The 20,197-nt window shown below is 40.2% G+C and overlaps 2 protein-coding genes across 8 annotated transcripts in view; both read left to right on the plus strand.

Annotated features, from left to right (window-relative positions):
• The window catches only part of ZCCHC6 (zinc finger, CCHC domain containing 6), a 65,741-nt gene extending 51,033 nt beyond the window's left edge, over window positions 1–14,708 (plus strand). For 3 of the 4 annotated variants that reach the window (XM_011945879.1, XM_011945882.1, XM_011945880.1), the window contains 2 exons: window positions 589–914; window positions 13,695–14,708. In XM_011945879.1, coding sequence (XP_011801269.1) covers window positions 589–914; window positions 13,695–13,762 — 394 coding nt within the window. In that variant the 3' untranslated portion in view covers window positions 13,763–14,708. Of the gene's footprint in view, window positions 1–588; window positions 915–2,903; window positions 2,978–3,338; window positions 3,403–13,694 lie in introns of all 4 variants that reach the window. The other variant, XM_011945878.1, reaches the window with a different exon arrangement.
• Window positions 14,709–19,795: 5,087 nt separating this feature from the next.
• Window positions 19,796–20,197, plus strand: part of ISCA1 (iron-sulfur cluster assembly 1) — a 114,179-nt gene continuing 113,777 nt past the window's right edge. For all 4 annotated transcript variants that reach the window (XR_001002183.1, XM_011945885.1, XM_011945887.1 and 1 more), the window contains exon 1: window positions 19,796–20,174. Coding sequence is in view for 3 of the 4 variants with exons in the window: in XM_011945885.1 (XP_011801275.1) it covers window positions 19,953–20,174 (222 nt within the window). In the remaining variant the exon portion in view is untranslated. The remainder of the gene's footprint in view (window positions 20,175–20,197) is intronic.

The raw sequence follows: 20,197 nt of genomic DNA on the forward strand, positions 1-20,197 counted from the left end.
GTGTTTTTAACTGTACAGTAATGGTGTTTTTAACTGTACAGTAATATTTTGAAACGTGGTGCTCAAATTAGGTTACCATCTGGAATTTGAGAAGCCTTTTTTTTCAGTCATTTTTTTCATTACTCAAAAATCAGTGATTATTAGGACAAGGGAGAAATGATTTTGACATTTATAACCATTGTTCCTTTGTGAATTTAAGCCTTCACATCTAAAATTTCCAGTGCCTAGTAAAGAAAGAATGCTAATGTGCCAGAAAGGCCATTCAAGAAATCACTCCGAGTATGATTTGCCTTTCATTACATCAGTGTCAAAGTAGGCATTCAGCCAAGGAGTGCCACTCATTGCAGTTAGTGGTTGTACAGCACTAGAGCAACTCTGAAAATGAAAAAGAAAAACTGCACCCTTAATCCCTGAGGGAACATCTTACTAGAGAAGATGGATTTTCATTTAGGTTCTTGCTTTTCCTTTTAAACTTTCTATTCCTGGTTATCTCTTAAATCTAGAATTGCCTTAATGTTTTGGGAATTGCCTTAATATTTTGTTAGGCTTCTGTTTAGATTTGTGCTACTAATATGATGTCTTCTACAGAGTGAGACGGCGGCGAGATCAGGAAGATGCCCTGAACCAAAGATACCCTGAGAACAAGGAAAAAAGAAGCAAAGAGGACAAAGAAATTCACAACAAATACACAGAAAGGGAGGTGTCAACAAAAGACGATAAGCCCATACAGTGCACACCTCAGAAAGCCAAGCCAGTGCGGGCAGCTGCTGACCTGGGGAGGGAGAAGATCCTCAGACCACCAGTGGAAAAATGGAAGAGACAGGATGACAAAGACTTAAGAGAAAAACGTTGTTTTATTTGTGGAAGAGAAGGGCACATTAAAAAGGAATGCCCACAGTTTAAAGGCTCTTCAGGTATGGACACCTATCACACCTTGATGTTTGCTCTAACATCTCAAGGGAAATCTCCTTTTTAGAGCTCTTTACTATTTTAGTTATCTTTCTTTATTAATACATTTACTCAAAAAAGATCTTGTTTTCAAGAAAGTAAAATCCCTTCCCCCTTCTTTAATGTTGATCCTCCATATATCTTATTCCTGGCTTTATTTAGAGTCTTAACGAGAGTCATTTGGTGAACTTTTCTAAGATTATCAGTGAGGTGAAAGTGCAGTCATCCCTGGTACCTGCAAATGTAACCTCAGTGACCAAAAAAGAAGCTGCAACTTGAGCTTTGCTACTTGGTATATGTACTTGTGAAATCAAATCACAGGGGTGGCGGTAGCTAGAGTTATCTCAGGACACCATGCTCTGTGCACAGGTGAGCCACACACAGGCACATGCATAGAAAAGGGAACAGAAAGAAATAGGCTGCATAGTTAGCAGTGGGTGTGTCTGCAGAGGGGAATTATGGAAGATTTCTTTCTGTAGATTTTGTCATTTTGATTTTCTACAAGTGAGCATGATTATTCTTATGATGAAGAAAATATTTATTAGCCATCATTAGTACAACACCATCCCCAAATCTGGCCGCTTTGAGTTGTTAAATACAAATTGGCCATTTTTGCTAAATGGGTGAAATGTCTATTGTGGGCACCTTTTAAGCAGACTACTAACTATAAGGGTACCTTGTGTGTGTATAGTAAGTAATGATTTACAAAACAATTTACCTTCTCACTTCCCAGAACTGTGCAAGTGATGAAATTTGATGAGCATAGAAAAGAAATCTTGGGAAGTAATTTTTTTCTATTTAAGTAGTCAATCCTGTCGCTATCCTCAGTTGTATATATATGTTTGTGGATACCATAAACTGTCAGCTGCTTTACAGTTTCCTTAAAATACTCCATGTGTATAGTTCTTGGAACAAGAATACCTCTCTTCTATTTTATTTTATCATATTCAGCAATATAGTGTATCTTTTTTTGAGACAGGAGATTTTTAGATCATACCCATTCTTTTTTAAAGGAGCTTTATATGAAAATAAAGATATTTACAATTTTTTATCTATTATTTTTAGAGTAGGGTTTAAATGTTTATGAAAGATCCAGCTTTAGCTGCTCACATGGGACATATACCAGAATAAAGTGATTTTCTTGTCTTGTTTTAAGAGGAAAATGTATTTAAAAGAAATTACAATAATAGTTGCTAACGCTCATTGAGCATTCATGATGAGTTAGGCAGTATTTTAAGTACTTTACATGGATAATTTCATTTAATTTTTACAACAGCTTCATTAAATGCATTAATATCTGCAGTTTTATGGGTAAGGAAACTGTAAATAGTATAGATAAGTTTTAAATAGTATTCCCAGAATTATTCCCAAAATTCCTGGAAGCCTGTGTTGATTACTCATGACTGAAACATTATTACAGCCTTCCTCTTTGGTACAACGAAGTGGAGAATTTGCCCCAGCGTTGATGAATTTCTGTTTTCTCGCTAGCAGCACGTTTTCAGTTGTTTACTAGGGAAGCTCTCACAACAGTTAGAACAGTGGTTTTGGCAGCCTATGGGGGACAGCAGCAGCTCAAAAAGAGGGGGGAGTCTGGGTGGCAGGGGGATTATCAAGCATAAGGAAGAGCACTTATCTGGAAATGTGGTCCCTTTCGATTGTAGTCCTCACACATTGAAGTTAGTAGTCATATTTTAAACGTGAAATAACAGTGGAGATATGGAGATACATACAGGGAATTTCCCTTGGTGGCAGTTAAAAAATAATCAGTTGCTTCTTCCTGTCTAAAACTTAATGCTGCTCTCTCTTGTTTCTTCAGATATATTGCTCCTTTGTCCACACAATATACTGAGTGGAGCTTCTGTCACACCAACAGACAGTCTCTCTGTGAAAATTTGAAAACAGGGCTACTGCTTTCAGTGTAAAGTAGGGACAAAAAGTGCTAATTTCTTTTTTAGGAATGTCTAAATCAGATTGTATGTTTGGATCCCCCTCACCTGTACCATTGAAACCAATTGGTCCATTTGTTCAGGTAAACCGAGAAGGAGGTGTGTCTGTCATCTGTTCACTGAGGAGATGCTCCCTGAGTGCTCTCAGCTCTGTGCCAGGTCCTTGGCGCCATGCTGGCAGCCCGGGCCCTCCTTCCTGTGGCTGACCTGCAGCATTCTTTCTGTCTGTGCTGCGTGGGTGTGGTGCGTGGTGAGGCTTGCTGGGCACCGGATGGCAGGGCCTTGTTTCAGAACTCCTGCATATGGTCTCGCTTTTCAGTTAACTTGCAAAATTCTGCCACCCACATGCCTTATTTCAGCTCTCCTTGGATATGGTTTCGGTTTTAAGGCTGTTTCAGATGCTCTTCCTTTCAATTTTGTAAACCAGTCTATTTCATTTTTTAGGCAGTGCTTTTACATGAAGACAAAAAGAAACAAAAAACAACAATATTTTTGAGTCCCCAGTCAGGTATGTGGGTTTTAAAAAAAACAAATGTGTGTTATTTTATTTACTGCATACTTTACCACATGCCTTTTGAGATTCTTTCTCTGAATACATGCTTTTAACAGGGATTGGACAGCAGAATGACTTGGGGGAGCTTTAAAACATACGGTTGCCCATCCTCTACCTTTATTTCCTAAAGCTCATTCTTCAGTGGGTAAGCATGGGCCTGTGTGTTTTGTAAATTCCAAGTGGTGTTTATACCACCCACGAGTGGCAACCAGCGTCTTCAATTATTTGTTCCAGTCCCATGCTTTTTGTTGCTGCTGTCTTGCCTGCAGTGTTTTCTCCTCCTGGAGAGTATTTGCCACACACAAAGTAAAGAAAAAAAATAAGCTTAGCCTGAACTCCACTGTTACCTCTCAGCTACTTCATTTATTCGTTCTTTCAACAAATAGTTATCCAGCCGCTCCCTCCCTTTCTAAGTTCAGGACACCAGCCTCAACACTGAAGATACGGCGGTGAACAAGCAAAGCCCCTTCTGTCATTTACTCTGCATCCTTCTCAGAAGAGGGTAGACAATAAAGAGATACAGAGATAATATGTCACGTGGTGGCAAATGCTAGGAAGAAATAACAAAACAAGAAAAGGGAAAGAGAATGGTTGGCTAAGGAGGCAGCCTCTCTGGTAAAGTAACATTTAAGCAAAGAATCAAATGAAACAAAGGGGCCAGTCCGGGGAAATTGGTGTTAGACCGGTAAACTCAGAGATGGAAACAGGTGTTGTCCTACAGCGTCACTGAGGCAGTGTGGCAGGAGTGGAACAGGATTGGAAACGAGAGAGAGAGAAGAAATTTGAAAAAGAAAAACAGAGTGGAGCAGGCAGGAGGATGAGTGAGTGGTGGAGGTGGAGGTGAAGTCAGAGGGTGGATAGATCTGGATTATGAAGCACCTTCAGCAGTGGTAGTGACTGTTTTTGTTGGTTTTTTTGCCCCTTTAAGTGAAATGAGAGAGTATTTTCGGGTTTTGAGCCAAGGAGTGATATTATCTGAATCTTGTTTTAAAAGGCTCATTATGGCTGCTGTGTGGAGGCAGGGGTAGCTACTTAGAAACCAACCCACCTCAGCCTCCCCATTTATAGAGATGGGGTCTCACTATGTTGCCCAGACTGGTCTTGAACTCCTGGCCTCATGTGATCCTCCCACCTTGGCCTCCGAAAATACCAAAATGATAGATATGAGCCATGACATCTGGCCATAAGCTTCAGCCTTGAGCAGACACTTTCTAAACACTTTATTTAGGAAAAAAAAAAAACTAATTCTTGCATAGCCACGGTGTTCATTTTGCTGAGAATAATGTAGCATAGTGTTTACAATTATGTAGGTGTAATTTCTAGCTTTGTGATTCTGAGAGACTGCCTTATCCTCCATATGCCTCAGTTTCCTCATGTGTAAAAAGGGGTTAATAATAATACCTGACAGGGATGTTGAGAAATCCATGTAAAAGTACTTAGAACAGCGCCTGCATGTAGTGAGAGCGGAGAAAAGGTTCGTGGTGGTGATCGCATTGATGTTATTATTCCTTCAGGGTATTACCAAGTCTTCCAGTGCCAGCATTGTTCAATTGCGAGAGAAATATAGATGCTAGGCATATACCTAGAAATGGCATTGACAGTAACTTATGATGTCTGTAATTATCTTCTGAGTAAAAAACCTGCATATTTATAAATCTTTTGAGCAACTGGAAAAAAAGTATTAACTTAAATTTACTACAGGAAAAATGTATTGCAATAATTATGTTACTTATACCAGAAAAAATTACGTTACTTTATACCAGACAAAAGAAAACATTTATAGGTGGTTAAAATCTATCCTATCCAATAAATTGGATTCTTCCAAGTAAGTGTATGACAGATGATATGTGTTTAGTTTATCCGTGATACGTGTATCCAAATTATTTATGTTATTATAAATGTGAACTGTATCTCACCTGTAAGTAGTGTTAATTTCCCCACAGCTCTTCCTTTCCGTAGTACTAAGTATGTCTTTGGACCACTGGTAGTTTCTCAAGAGAGCATGTTGATATGGACAGCCCCCCTACTCCCATATATGGTGTATTGACCTTAGGCAAGAGATGTGGTTTCTCTGAGCTCCAGATGTGTCATCTATAAAATTGGTGTTAACACCGTTTATCTCATAGGGTGCTAAGAAGATTAAAGTACCACCCAGAGCAGGCACTCAGTCAAGTTCTCTTTCCTCTCCTGATACCTACCCCCATCCTTTCCTCTAGGCTGCATATAGTTCTTTCCTCCCAAAGGAGATCATAGTAGATAGAAAATCCCGTGAATGTCCTTGCTCTTTGTTGTTACCTCCCTCCGCCCCATCCCCCCACACACAATGCCTTAGATATGCAGTAGGTTTTATTGATTAGAGGTGGACTTATTTGGAAGGAATAAAAAGACGAAGCAGGAGAATGGTCAAGAACATGAGTTTTAGAGTGAGACGCTTGAGTTTGAAATCCAGCCCAACCATTTACTAGTTGTATGACCTCTGTCAAGTTATGCAACCTCTGTGTGCCTCAGTTTCCTTTTTGGTCAATTGGTGCTAACACCTCACAGGACGATTGTAAGGATTACCTTCATGTAGATAAAGCACTTAACACAGCATCGACACATCTCATCACTCAATAAATTATCACTGCCCTTTGTTACTGTGGTTAGCAAACACTTGCTGTAATTTATCTCTTCTAACTTGGAGGACAAATAAATAATGGAAATTTTTAACAAAAGTATGTAGAGATTGTGGTACCACAGCGATAAACTGATTTTTATGCTTAAGTTCATTACTCTGGTTTATGTATGACAGTTTATTCAGTATGGGAATCTCAGAAAACTAATGTTCTTTTTTATTCCTTAATCTTCCTACCCTTTTTTTGGTAAAGAAAATTACCAAAAAAACAAAAAAACAACAAAAAAAAAAAACCAACTACCTCTGTCTTTTTATTTATTCCATTTTAATCTCATGGCTTGGAATCTGAGAAACGGGAGTTGCTGGAAGAGATTGGTGGATGTCTTTTTGCTCTCATGGTGATGTATTCTTTTACAGCGTTTATCATTGACCAGAATTTTAAAGCCTGCTTATTTTAAAAAACAAAAACCAGTGATCTTTATGAAAATAAGTTTAAAATAATAGAAATACTTTTTAAAATAGTGTGGGGAGAGCTCATTGTCAGTGAATATAGATCATTATGTTGATACCCTTTTTTGGATATTCTAGTGTATTAATATACCATTGTTTAATCATGTCATTAATGGACTGGCTGTTTTCACATATTTGATATATCATGTGTCTTCACAGCTTGTGCTTGCATATTCTTTCCCACAATATTGGAAATCCACATATTTCCTTGTACATTTTTAAAGTTGATATCTAAATCTTTCATTGTAGTTGCAAAGCATGTAATTTCTTGGGGGAAGGGGTCTGTAAATATTGACATTTTAAAATAAAACTTTTAAATCAGCCTTAAATGTATCAAATGAAGTATAAATATTACTGCCTTTTCATACCCACCATCATTTATATACAGCTCAGCTCTTCTTTAACAGGCAAAAATTATATATCATTTTCCTTTCCTCCTTGAATTCCTTTGTTGTACTTCTACAGAATTTCAGCATAAGATGATATATTTTGTTTGTTTGTTTGAACTTCTCCCTGAGATGATATATTTTATTACACATTTTCAGATATTTTATTGAGTAGCTTATCATGCTTATCTGCAACAAAAATGACAGAGGTGACAAGCTAGACCCTGTCTATTTTCTATAAATTTTTAAGCTTTCTATTAAATCTCAAAGGATGAAAATGTCTTCTACATTGAGTTTTCACAATTAATAGAATATATAATTGATCAAAACAAATGTTACAAATTTTAATTAAAAATTACTTTTTATGTTTACTTACTGAAAATGACTTTTATTTGTAAGAAAGGTGAGATTTTTTTCCCTATACGTTCATGTATCTTTGGGTCAATATTATTCACTGCATGAATGAAGCTGTTCCTTTTCTCTCCCTAATTGTTTTGTTTTTATAGTTGATAAAAATGGAAAAACCCCAATATTCTTTTTTTTTTTTTTTTTTTTTTTTTTGCGGAGGAGTCTCGCTCTGTCGCCCGGGCTGGAGTACTGTGGCCGGATCTCAGCTCACTGCAAGCTCCGCCTCCCGAGTTTACGCCATTCTCCTGCCTCAGCCTCCCGAGTAGCTGGGACTACAGGCGCCCGCCACCTCGCCCGGCTTATTTTTGTATTTTTAGTAGAGACGGGGTTTCACCGTGTTAGCCAGGATGATCTCGATCTCCTGACCTCGTGATCCGCCCATCTTGGCCTCCCAAAGTGCTGGGATTACAGGCTTGAGCCACCGCGCCTGGCCCCCAATATTCTTTATGATGGCAAATTAAAAATAATAGAAATACTTTAAGAGTTTGGGAATAGAAGATACGTTACAATAGTGCCACTCAATTATTTTGATTCCTTCTTAATTACATGACGAAAAATCACAGTGATGTCTCATCAAAAATTGTTTGTAATGATCATCCACTATCAGTGTAATTTTATGAAAGCTAAAAATTTGGATTTTAATTAGAGGCATTTACATTTACCACAGATACCAGCATTTTGTTTGCTTCTCCTCTTCTCTGGGTTTTTTTTTTTTTTTTTTTTTTGCCTCGTGGCAATACACCACAGTAAGATTTGGCTGGTTAGGAGATACGCCTTTCTTTTGTAAAGTAGGTGAATAATTGTGAAAGGGGAGTTAGAAAGGATAGGTGGAGTGATTCCTGAAAACCAGCCTAAACCTTGACCACAAAGGCATTCACAGGCATATAATTTTTAAGGAAGAGTATATATGGAAGTTGAAGAGCTGGAAATTGACTCTCTCAAAACTATCCTTGTGGCCGGGTGCCATGGCTCACGCCTGTAATCCTAGCACTTTGGGATGCCAAGGCGGGCAGATCACCTGAGGTTGAGAGTTCAAGACCAGCCTGGCCAACATGGTGAAACCCCATCTCTACTAAAAGTGCAAATTTAGTCAGGTGTACTGGTGTGCACCTATAATCCCACCTGCTCGGGAGGCTGAGGGCAGGAGAGTCACTTGAACCCAGGAGGTGGAGGCTGCAGTGAGCCGATATCAAGCCATATGCCCTGTCAGGTAGGCTCAGGAACCCATGGACCCAGGTTGAAAGAGCACCGTTTACATAAAACACTCTAATGAATATTCACATATTTGTCTAGTGAATATTCACAATAGTCACATATTGTTATTTCATCAGGATAAATTCCCACTCATAAGAATGATAGGTTTAAAGTATACACATTTTGACAGTGATGCCAGTATTCCCAAATTGTGATTGTTGGCAATCCTGGAGAGTCAGTGACATTGTTTCCCATACCCCGACTTCATTGGGATAGTCTTTTTTTCATTTTACACCTGCTTGAATTCCTATTATTACCATTGAACTTCACCTTTTTTTTTTTTTTACATGATTTCATCTATCTTTCTTTATATTTATGTCTTTGTACTTTTGTATTGGAGTATTCTTGACAGGCTCTCACTGTTGCCCCGGCTGGAGGGCAGTAGCTCAATTACAGCTCCCTACAGCCTTGAACTCTCAAGCGATCCTCCTACCTCAGTCTCCTGAGTAGCTGGGACCACACGCTAGTGACACCACACTCAGCTGATTGTTAAAATTGTTTTGTAGTGATGGAGTCTCACCATGTTGCCCAGGCTCGTCTTGAACTCCTGGGCTTAAATGATCCTCTCTCCTCAGTTTCCAGAAGTACTGGGATTACAGGCATGAGCCACTCTACCTGGCCCAGTTTATTATTCTTTTAACCTCACTTATATGTGTTTGCCATACAGATGAATATTTGCTTTAATAGTGCGATGTAGCCAACTTTTGCATGGTTTCATATGATACCAAATTTTATAAATGTCATGTTATTCCTCTATATTATATAAAAATTCATTCATGTGTTATTTCTAGTGCTTTTGTTTTTTTACATGCAAATATTTTATATTCAGGTATAATGAACATTTTTCGGATATAATAGATTACATGTTTAAATGCTACCATAGTAAAACTACTAGTACTGTACTTAGCAAAGGGTGTAACATTTTGGGAAAAACAGAAACGGGCAAGTAGCAGTATAACAATAACTAACTTACCTTCTAGAGAATTGGCATTGTTTTTCCTTTTTTTGTTGTTTTTTGTTTTTTTCTTTTAGAAGGGTCTCCCTCTGTCACCCAGGTAAGAGTGCAGTGGCACAATCACAGCTCACTGCAGCCTCGAACTCCTGGGCTCAAGTGATCCTCCCACCTCAGCCTCCCAAGTAGCTCACAGGCATGAGCCACCGTGCCGTGCCTGGCTCAGTCTTTTTTTTAAAATAAAAGATCTGTCACTGAGGTGGTGGAAGTGCCTTGAGTACCATCACCAAGATCGTTTCCTCTGTCATGTCCCTCTCAGCCCTAGAAACATCCATTATGATGAGGTTAAGTCTCCTAGTTTCCTCCCTTTTTTTTTTTTTTTTTTTTTGAGACAAGGTATCCCTCTGTCACCTAGGCTGGAGTGTAGTGGTGTGATCTCTGCTCACTGCAACCTGCACCTCGTAGCTTCCAGTGATTCTCCTGCCTCAGCCTCCCGAGTAGCTGGGATTATAGGTGTGAGCCACTGCGCCCAGCACCTTCTGGTTCATTTTCTTGTACTCTTCCATATGTATTCCTTAACATATGTTTCTCCTTGGTGAATTTTTAAATTTAAATGGCATATCATGGTATATAATAAGAATGTCCTACAAACCGGGGATGGTGATGCGGGCATGCAGTCTCAGCCACTCAGGAGGCTGAGGCAGGAGGATGGCTTGAGCCCAGGAGATCTGACACTGTAGTATGCAATGATAGCACCTGTGAGTAGTCACTGCACTGCACTCCAGATGGGGCAACAAACTAGACCCCATCTGTTTTAACATTTTTATATGTTGCTATTTTTAGATTTGGGGTTTTTTCTTTGCAGTATTCCACCCTGTGAATACAAAGTATTCTGTGTATTTATTACCCAGTTTTAGGTTGTATTCAATATTCTGCTGTTATAAACAGTGCTATAGTGAACATCCTTGTAGAAGTCCCCTTGAGCACGTGCGAGAGATTCTTTAGGGTTTGTGTATCTACAGGTCAGATCGTTAGGTCATAGCTTGCTTATGTGCATTTTAGTTAGATTCCATCAGATTACCCTTGTATTGGCTGAAATAATTAGAACTCACACCAGCAGTGTGTGGGTCATTTCTTTATATCCTTTCAAACACTTGATTTTTTTTTTCAGAATTTTCATTTTTGCAAATATGATGGGTGAGAACTACTTATGGTGTTGTTCTCATGTGTATTTGTATGACTGGTGATGCAAGGGGCCCTTTTATGTATTTTCTTTTTTTTTTTGAGATGGAGTTTCGCTCTTGTTGCACAGGCTGGAGTGCAATGGCGCGATCTCAGCTCACCGCAACCTCTGCCTTCTGGATTCCAGCGATTCTCCTGCCTCCTGTCTCCCGAGTAGCTGGAATTACAGACACTTACCACGACACCCGGCTAATTTTCGTATTTTTAGTAGAGACAGGGTTTCACCATGTTGGCCAGGCTGGCCTCGAATTCCTGACCTCAAGTGATCTGCCCACCTCAGACTCCCAAAGTGCTGGGATTACAGGCCCTTCTTACGTATTTATTGGCCATTTGGAGTTCCTCTTCTGTAAATTGTCTGTCCAAATCATTTGCCCATTCTCCCATTAAATTATCATTTCCTTAATAATTTTTAAAGCTTCTTCATTTATTCTGAATACCGCTCTTTTATTATTGCATAAATTTCAAGTGTCTACCTGCAGTATATCTTCTGTTTCAACTTTTTGTGTGTCTTGCCATTCCAAAGTTTTTAATTTTGAAATGATCAAATTATTAGTTTTCCTTCATTCGTTTTCATCATCATTTGGTTCATAATTTAGGGTCATCTTTAAGAAATTCTTCTCTAACCTGAGGTCATAAAGATATCCATCTCTATTTTCTTCTAACAGCTTTAAAACTTTGTTTTTTCTATTTAGTCCTTTAATCCATCCAGAGTTTATATGTGTATAGAGTAGGAGGTAGTGATCTGAGCATTTTTCCCTCAGGTGAAAAGCCTAATCTCTCTTTTTTTTTTTTTGAGATGGAGTCTTGCTCTGTCGCCCAAGCTGGAGTGCAATGGCATGATCTTGGCTTACTGCAACCTTCATTCCTGGGTTCAAGCAATTCTCCTGCCTCAGCCTCCTGAGTAGCTGGGACTACTGGTGCACCGCTACCATGTCCAGCTAATTTTTTTTCGTATTTTAGTAGAGATGAGGTTTCACCGTGTTGCCCAGGCTGGTCTCGAACTACTGAGCTCAGGCAGTCTGCCCACCTTGGCCTCCCAAAGTGCTAGGATTACAGGTGAGCCACCATGCCTGGCTGAAAAACCTAATCTCAATACTTTGTGCAGTTCACAATATCAAAGATGGGTGCCTATAGACTAATAGACGCTCTGTGGCATAAATAATACAATAGTAGAACAATAGAGGACTTTGTTTCCTCCTGACTGAAATTTCTTACTGAATTCCCTGGCTGATATTTTTTATTGTGAGTTGATTATCTAGATGTCCTGCTTTGAAAAGTGTGTGTTTAGGTAGTGTTTTTATTTGCGTACTTACTATGTGTGCTATGGAAAATTTAGAAAGTATTGTTAAGTAAAATGAAGAAAATAAAAACAATCTAAACTCCCTCCATGCTAGCATTAACTACTATTTAGGTTTTGGGGATAACGTTTTCCTGTCTTTTTACATTAATGTAATAATAGTTCACATTTATTAAGCATTTTCTATGTGCCAAGTACTATTCCAGTTGCTTTACATGTATTCATCTGATCTTCACAATAACTTCGAGGGCAGGTATTACTGTCCTCATTTTACAGAGAAAGAAGATGAGGCATCAAATACATGATTGGTGGAGTGTTTTTTAGATTTTTGAAAATACTATTTATATAGTTTTATCCCTTTTTTTTTCATATTATTAGTTATCCTTCTGTGTATATCTAATATTCTGTTATGTGCATAGTTCCTCATATACTTGGTCATATTGTAAGTTTGGGACTTTTAAGTTCTTTGCATTGTTAAATTATAAGGTTTTTATGAATATTTCTTTAGCAGAATTTCTACCCACCTCCTCCTGATCTTCTTCCTCCTAATAATTTGGTAACCAAAAATTGATAGTTTTAATTTGCATTTCATTGATTACCCCGATATTGAATTTTTTCATATACTTATGCCATTTTTTTCCTATTTTGTATATTACCTTTTCATTACCTAGTTGTCTATTGGTGTTCATTCTTTTATCTGTTGACTTATAAATTCATTAAGTGTGGTAGTGTGCTTAGGAAACTCTTACCCTACCCCAGGATTACCTAAATACTCACTATTTCTTATGCTCTTTCTTTTAGTTACATTTAATTCTGTAGTTCACTTGGAAATGGGTAGAGAAGAAGGATATGGTGTCAGGAGGGAAACTGCCTTCCTTCTTTGCCTCCAAAATTACTTACTTGACATAATACATTTACCGAATAATTCATACTTGGCCCCATTGGTTTGAAATGCAAACTTCATTATGTATTACTTTGTTACATATAATCACCAAGAATTTCTCAGGTGTCTTAAGTTTTTTCATTGATCTGTTTGTTCAGACTCCAGAACAAAATTTAGTAACTATTCCGTGGTATTGATTTTAATCAGTAATCCTCATTCATGTCCTCCACCTGCAAATATAAATTTCCTTTTTTCCTTTTATATCAATAAGTTATTGCTACAATGATGACCATCCACAGCTTTGTATCTGCAGAGTAATGATCTAAGATAATTATTTCTGGTCAGATAATTCTTTGCAATCTATTGTGTTTGGTTGCAAATGAAGATACTGAATTATACAAGGCAGAACCTTAGGTTTGTCTGGTGCTCTGTACCAGCATGGAAATAGTGAATATGTAAATGTATTAAAATGAGATCACTCTAGGAACCTGTCTGCATTCAGAAAGAATTTTGACTAAGCTTATATTCAATCAATCATCTGCATATATACTTTTTAATATCTAGTCTTATTACTTGATTCTAAACAAGGACCAATTGTAGTATGAAGCTTTTGTGACTAATTAATAAGTAATTTTATGGCTTTTGTCATAAAGTGAGGCTTGTTTCATTTATATTGGGTTTTGTTTCTTCCCCTCCTCTAGGTAGCCTTTCCAGTAAATATATGACTCAGGGAAAAGCCTCAGCGAAGAGGACCCAGCAGGAATCATGAGGGAAGGAAAATGCAGCACTCTAAATGGCCACTCAGGCGTTCCTATTCACTCGGAAAATTAGGTTCATTTCACAGGACACAGCAGCGTAGATCAGGCTTCAACTTCACATTTAAGGGAAATGTCAGATTTTTTTTTTAATTTAATGAAATTGTTAATGAGGAAGAATTTTTAATATAGTCTTGTCCACCACCCATCCCCATAGATTTAAGGATTTTAATAGAAAGCCATGATATATGTATTTAAGCCAGGTTAAAAGAAAAAATGTAACTATGGACCGGTATTCAATGAATACAGTTTCATGGTTTTTAATTCTTTCAAAGCACATTAAAAATGGTGTGCTGATAAACCCCAAGTAAATTAACCCTTTTTCCATATAAATCCGTTTTTTGTTTTGAAGAGGGGAAATTATATTTATTGTTGTTTACTGAAACCTTGTGTGAAAGCATATCAAATATGTATGAACTGCTACTGCTGTACTTCCGATTTACAGACATCATTTTATTGCTATTTGTAGACGTGATAACATGAACATGAGTACCTATTTATGTGGACCTTCAGTGGATGACAAGTGCCACTCAGGTCTCTGGGGTCTCCCTCTCTAATTTTAAGTAAACTGACATATAACTACTATGCTTATCAAAATGAAGTAAGGAAAACAGGTAGTCCTATTTGCCACTAAAAACATTTTCAAAGGAAAAATAAAATGAAAGTACTTTTTACTTTTTATGATATTCAGAAATTAGGATGAAGAACTTTTAAAAATTCCTGAAGATCAAAGAGGTTATCTCTGCCAGTCACAAGTGTGGTTGGTGTCATTCTGGGTCTGACTGGAGCCCTCCTGGACTGTTTCTTTAATTTCAAAAGCCCTGCAGACATAGTACCTGGTCAGAACTATGCCTCGGTTTATTTATCATTTTGAAATAAAATCAAAATTTCAACCTGTAATTTTATCTACATTATTTTCTAGTGAAAGATTCCTAAATTTCCTGGAAAAAAAAAAAAAAAAGATCAAGGAGTGAGGACATTGGGAATGACAGTAAGAGGAGTTTAACAAAAAAGAAGAAAGGACAAATACACTGCTCTAAAATAGTATACACAAAGTTCCCTTTGACTTGTACCCTTGCAGTCATTGGTGTGTGTTAACACACCAGTGTGTTCCAGGCTCTGGGAACGTATAAATTTGTTATTATAAAAGGCACAGATGGGAGTGGGGGGGCGGGGAATTTGTAGGCAGGGAGGCGCAGGGGGTGCTTGCTGGGCAAACATTCCGGATGTTTGAAGATTCAGAAGACGCATATCCCTGTGCCCCTTCTTTTTTAAAAAATTATTTGAAGACAGTCACAGCTAAGACAAATCATATCAAAATTAAAGACTTCAGAATTTGGAGGCCGTGGTAGAAAGAATTAGTGATCATTCCCTACTCATTTTGAACGGAAACTAATGAATGACGCAACCTGGGCTGATGCTGCTCTAAGTGACTGTCCTCAGCTGCCCCCCTTCTGGTTTCTTCTCTTTAACTCATGCATGAAAGTCGACTAGGCTTAAATGCTTGTCACACTTTTCTTTGAAAAGCCCATTGATGCTGTTCTGTTGTTTTCTGGCATTATAGCAGAAGACACGTCTAAGACCAGGCTAATTTTTGTTCTCTTGTAGGTTTTGGTTTTCTGCCTGGGTGCTTCTGTTTTTTAATTTATCCCTGTAATTCAGAAAGAAAATTACCTCAGTATAGAAATACATCTATCCAGCGACTTCATGCTAGCAAAACTTCAAGTTTAATCTCTACATGACTGGCTTAATTTTTACTGTCATTCTGGTGCTTCCTGTTTCTAATATGGGTTTTCTTATTGCACTTCTAATTTTCTGGAATTTACCTCACTGACCTTCCTTTACCTCTCATTTCCTTAATTTCCTTATATTCTCTTCCTTTTCACAGGAGCCATGTTTTCTTGTATACCTTTAAGGATGTTAAAAGTTTCCTACATTTTAATCTGATCCTTATGGTAGCTTCTGCCCAAAGTACTGGGTCTTTTGTTTGATTTTCAGTTCCTCACAGTGGATCCCTGGGTCAATGAGCAGTATTTACCAGAAGGCCTGCAAAATGGATTGCCCTTGATTCTTTACTTGGATGTGGTCACAGCCCCATCTTGCTGCCCCAGCTGGGATACTGAAACATCTGCTCTTTGCTAAGTCCATTGGCCTAGCTGTCTTTCAGGTGCAGCCAGCTTATCTGTCTTCAGCTCTACAAATGTCCCATTACCAAGGTTCTCCTTGCCACCTTCTCTCAGGAACAAAAATATGAAATCTCTTTAGTATAGTAGTGGTCCAGTGGCCCCAACCTATGGTGTTTAAAACTTGCTCAGCTGGGTGCAGTGGCTCATGCCTGTAATCCCAGCACTTTTTAGGAGGCCGAGGTGGGCAGATCACTTGAGGTCAGGAGTTCAAGACCAGCCTGGCCAACATGGCAAAACTCCGTCTCTGCTAAAAATACAAAAATTAGCCGGGCTGGGTAGTGGGCGCCTGAAATCCCAGCTACTCGGGAGGCTGAGGCAGAAGAATCACTTGAACCTGGGAGGTGGAGGTTGCAGTGAGCCGAGATGGCACCACTGCACTCCAGCGTCAGTGACAGAGCAAAACTCTGTCTCAAAAAACAACAACAACAAAAACTTGCTCAATGTGTGCAGGATCAGCAGTGTGCAAAAATGTTTTTAAATGTTCTTAGATAACTTCAGTGTATTTTTCTTCTTGAAATATGTTTGACAAATGGCTTTTTTTTTTTCTTTCATGAGTGGAAAAGATCCTGGATACATCAATAGAGTCCAGTGTTACAGGCAAAAATATACACACACACACGTTGAACACAGAATTTAACAAACTCCTGTAAAACTGTAAAGCCCTCAGTAGTTTTTTCTTTGGAAGCAGGCATATTTGGACAGCAGCAGTCAAGAACTTCACAGACTTTCCACTGAACGGAACTCTAGACTTAGACAAGGCCTGGCCTACCTCGTTTTCCAGCTGTGTGGCAGTCCCCTAATCTCAGGCAGTTCGGTTTCCATTTTATCCATACTTGGCTTTCCATAGAGTGGTGATATCAAGTGAGGTCTTACCAGGAAAACACTTTTTTTAAATGTCTAGAACTATGAAACTAATGCCTGAAGTGCAGAGTGAGACAGTTCACTATTGTAAGTTCTGTCACATATTAGTGGAAATCTAAAAGTGGTTACAGCTTGTAACTCCTTTGACACCACACCACACCCACCTCATTTTGACACCACAGGACAGCTGCTGTTCTGAGATAAGCTCACATACTGCTTAAATAATCGTGAAATTTATTCTAACAGCTTATTTCAGAGACTTGTGCCAATTTCAAGTGATATTAGAAACTAACAAGTAGATCATGTGACTGAATGCTTATGTGCAAAACAACTAACCAAGTTAAAAACTGAATAGTAGGGTTTTTCTTTTTTGTTTGTTTTTGTTAAATAGTGGGTATTAAATAGAGGAAAGAAGTCTGTTAAACATACACAGGATCCTGAATCAGAAAATTGAGGACTAGATTTTTTCCATAGTGTCTAATGCTCTCTACTAAAATCCTTGAGTTTCAGCATCTGTAAAACTGCCATGCCTGTGCTTCTGTCCTGTTCAGCTCAAAGCTGTGAGGCTAGTATGAGATAATATAATATGCTCATGGGGTTTTCTGAATGTTGTAAAATGCTGCGCAACTGTGTAATGTGTCAATAATTGAAAAAAAAAGACATGGCATCTTTTATTAAATTGTATTTTTAGGGCTGCTTTAGGTTCACAGCAAAGGTAAGCAGAAAGAAGTGAGCTGCACGTATCCCCTGTTTCCACACGTACCCCACTGTCACTGTGCAGCACAGTGGGACACTTGTTACCATCTTAAACCTACATGGACAGGTCGTTAGCTCTCAGTGCCCACAGTTTACCTTAGGGTTCGCTCTTGGTGGTGCACATTGTGTGGATTTTGACAAGCGCATAATAATACCTATCTACCATTACAGTAGTTTCACAATACATGGCATCTTTAAATACTCATTAACAATTACCATTTGAGTGAGGCTGTGTGCCTTGTACCCCTCTAAGGACTTCTCCTGTCATTTAATCTTCACAATATCTGTAGGAGGGAGGATATGAGATCCCAAACCCCCAGGGAGTCAAAGATGAAGGCCAAGAAACAAACCCACCACACTACCACCTCTCTATGCCCCTCCCTCCCTTCCTTCCTCCCTCCCATCCCGTTTTTAGTTTCTTTGAAGACACAATCTCGCTCTGTCACCCACGCTGGGGTGCAGTGGCACGATCTCGGCCCACTGCAACCTCCGCCTCCCAGGTAGCTGGGATTACAGGTGCCCGCAACCACGCAAGGCTAATTTTTGTATTTTTAGTAGAGACGGGGTTTGACCATGTTGGCCAGGCTGGTCTCGAACTCCTGATCTCGGGGTTTGACCATGTTGGCCAGGCTGGTCTCGAACTCCTGATCTCGGGGTTTGACCATGTTGGCCAGGCTGGTCTCGAACTCCTGATCTCAAGTAATCTGCCCGTCTCAGTCTCCCAAAGTGCTGGGATTACATGTGTGAGCCACCGCGCCTGGCCCCCAGTTTCGTTTCTTTTTTCCTTTTCTTCTTTCTTTCCTTCCTTCCTGCCTTCTCTCTCTCTTTCTCTCTCTCTCTCTTCCTTCCTTCCTTTTCTTTCTTTTCTCTCTCTCTCTTTCTTTCTTTTTTGAGACAGAGTCTCACTCCGTTGCCCAGGATGGAGTGCAGTGGCACGATCTCGGCTCACTGCAACCTCCGCCTCCCAGGTTCAAGTGATTCTCCTGCCTCAGCCTCCTGAGTAGCTGGGATGACAGGTGTACACAACCACACCCCGCTAATTTTTATATTTTTAGCAGAGATGGGGGGGTCTCACCATGTTGGCCACCCTGGTCTCGAACTCCTGACCTCAGGTGATCTACCCGCCTCGGCCTCACAAAGTGTTGGGATTACAGGCGTGAGCCACGCGCCCGGCCCCCAGTTTCTTTATGTGCAGATAAGGCTTAGGGAAAAAAAAAAAAAAAAAAAAAAAAAAAGCATCCTCTTACTGTCAATGCGATTGCATTTCTGTAGCAGGAAGTCAGAACTACTTGATGGAATTTTGAACTCTCCTTTTTTGAACTCTCCTTTCCTGCAGGAGATCAAAGATAAACTGGGCTTTAAAAAATGTTTCACTTATTAGTTCTTTCCACATCCAAACACTGCGAATCTGTCCTCCCCAGGACTGCTCCACAGACCCCCTCCTGCCCTTTTCCCTTCACTTCTAGCACTTCAATGACAAATGCCACCTGTCTTGATGTCCTCCTCTTTTCATCTGCTAACCCTGTCCTGCCAGGATCTCATTCTTCCCTGGCCCCTCTTTACCTGGCTTCCTGTGTATGCCCGGGTACCGCGCCTGTGCACAGTGTCTGGTGCTCAGGAATATTGCATCAAAGCAGAATTAAGCCCCTGAGCAGCCAGGACAAGGTCTGACAACACGTGTTAAATCCAGTAATTGTTGCTTGCTATAAATGTGACTATTCACAGTGCTGTCCAGTCACATCTTCAAGTAAGGTTGGGTTCCCAGTTCAGCACCAGAATGAAAACTGCATTAGTCACCACCCTTCAGCATCCCCAGCAGTACAGCACGCTGGGGAGAAGGGTGAGGGATGGAGATTTATTATACAGTTCTGCGGTAACGCCCTGCTCTTAAGAACTGCCTAGCTGAACCACAAAAGAAGAATGAAAATGGATGTAGATGTCTGGCATCGGAAGGATCACTCTGCATTTGAGAGCATAAGCTCCCCGTGCAGGGCTGACATGCGTCCTTAAGCGTCACCGCCTATGATGATGTTTGTCACGGTATTAAGCAGAGGGTGACGCTGCACCTTGCCCGGGGGCAGGTGGCGAAGCTACGCGCATCCGGGGTCAGCTCATCTGAGGTCATTGCTCCCGCCCTCCCTCCCGCCAGCTCCCCGACGTCGCACCGACTCCGTCCCCGGCGGTGACGACATTCCTCCCGGATCCTGCGCCCCGCAGCGTAGTAACCCCACGGCAGGCGACCGCGCGCAATCCAGGTGGTAGCACCCCGGCGTTGAGCGGCAAAACACCGCCCCGAGCGGCTTGCCACGCCCCCCTGCCCGTCACTCACTCAGCCCACCCAATGGTGGCCGTGGGGGGCGGGGCTAGGCCTGAGGGCGCCGTGCGCCGAAGCTTGTGGCGTCAATCCGCCCGCCGTGTCCATGGAGAGAGGCTGAGGTGGCCGACCTCCGGCCCGAGGCAGCGAGGCGCCAGGACGGCGAAGATGTCGGCTTCCTTAGTCCGGGCAACTGTCCGGGCTGTGAGCAAGAGGAAGCTGCAGCCCACCCGGGCAGCCCTCACCCTGGTGAGTGCTCGCGGTGCGCGGTG

This window comes from Colobus angolensis, unplaced genomic scaffold (genome assembly GCF_000951035.1).
Source record: "Colobus angolensis palliatus isolate OR3802 unplaced genomic scaffold, Cang.pa_1.0 Scaffold246, whole genome shotgun sequence".
Taxonomy (NCBI): Eukaryota; Metazoa; Chordata; class Mammalia; order Primates; family Cercopithecidae; genus Colobus; species Colobus angolensis.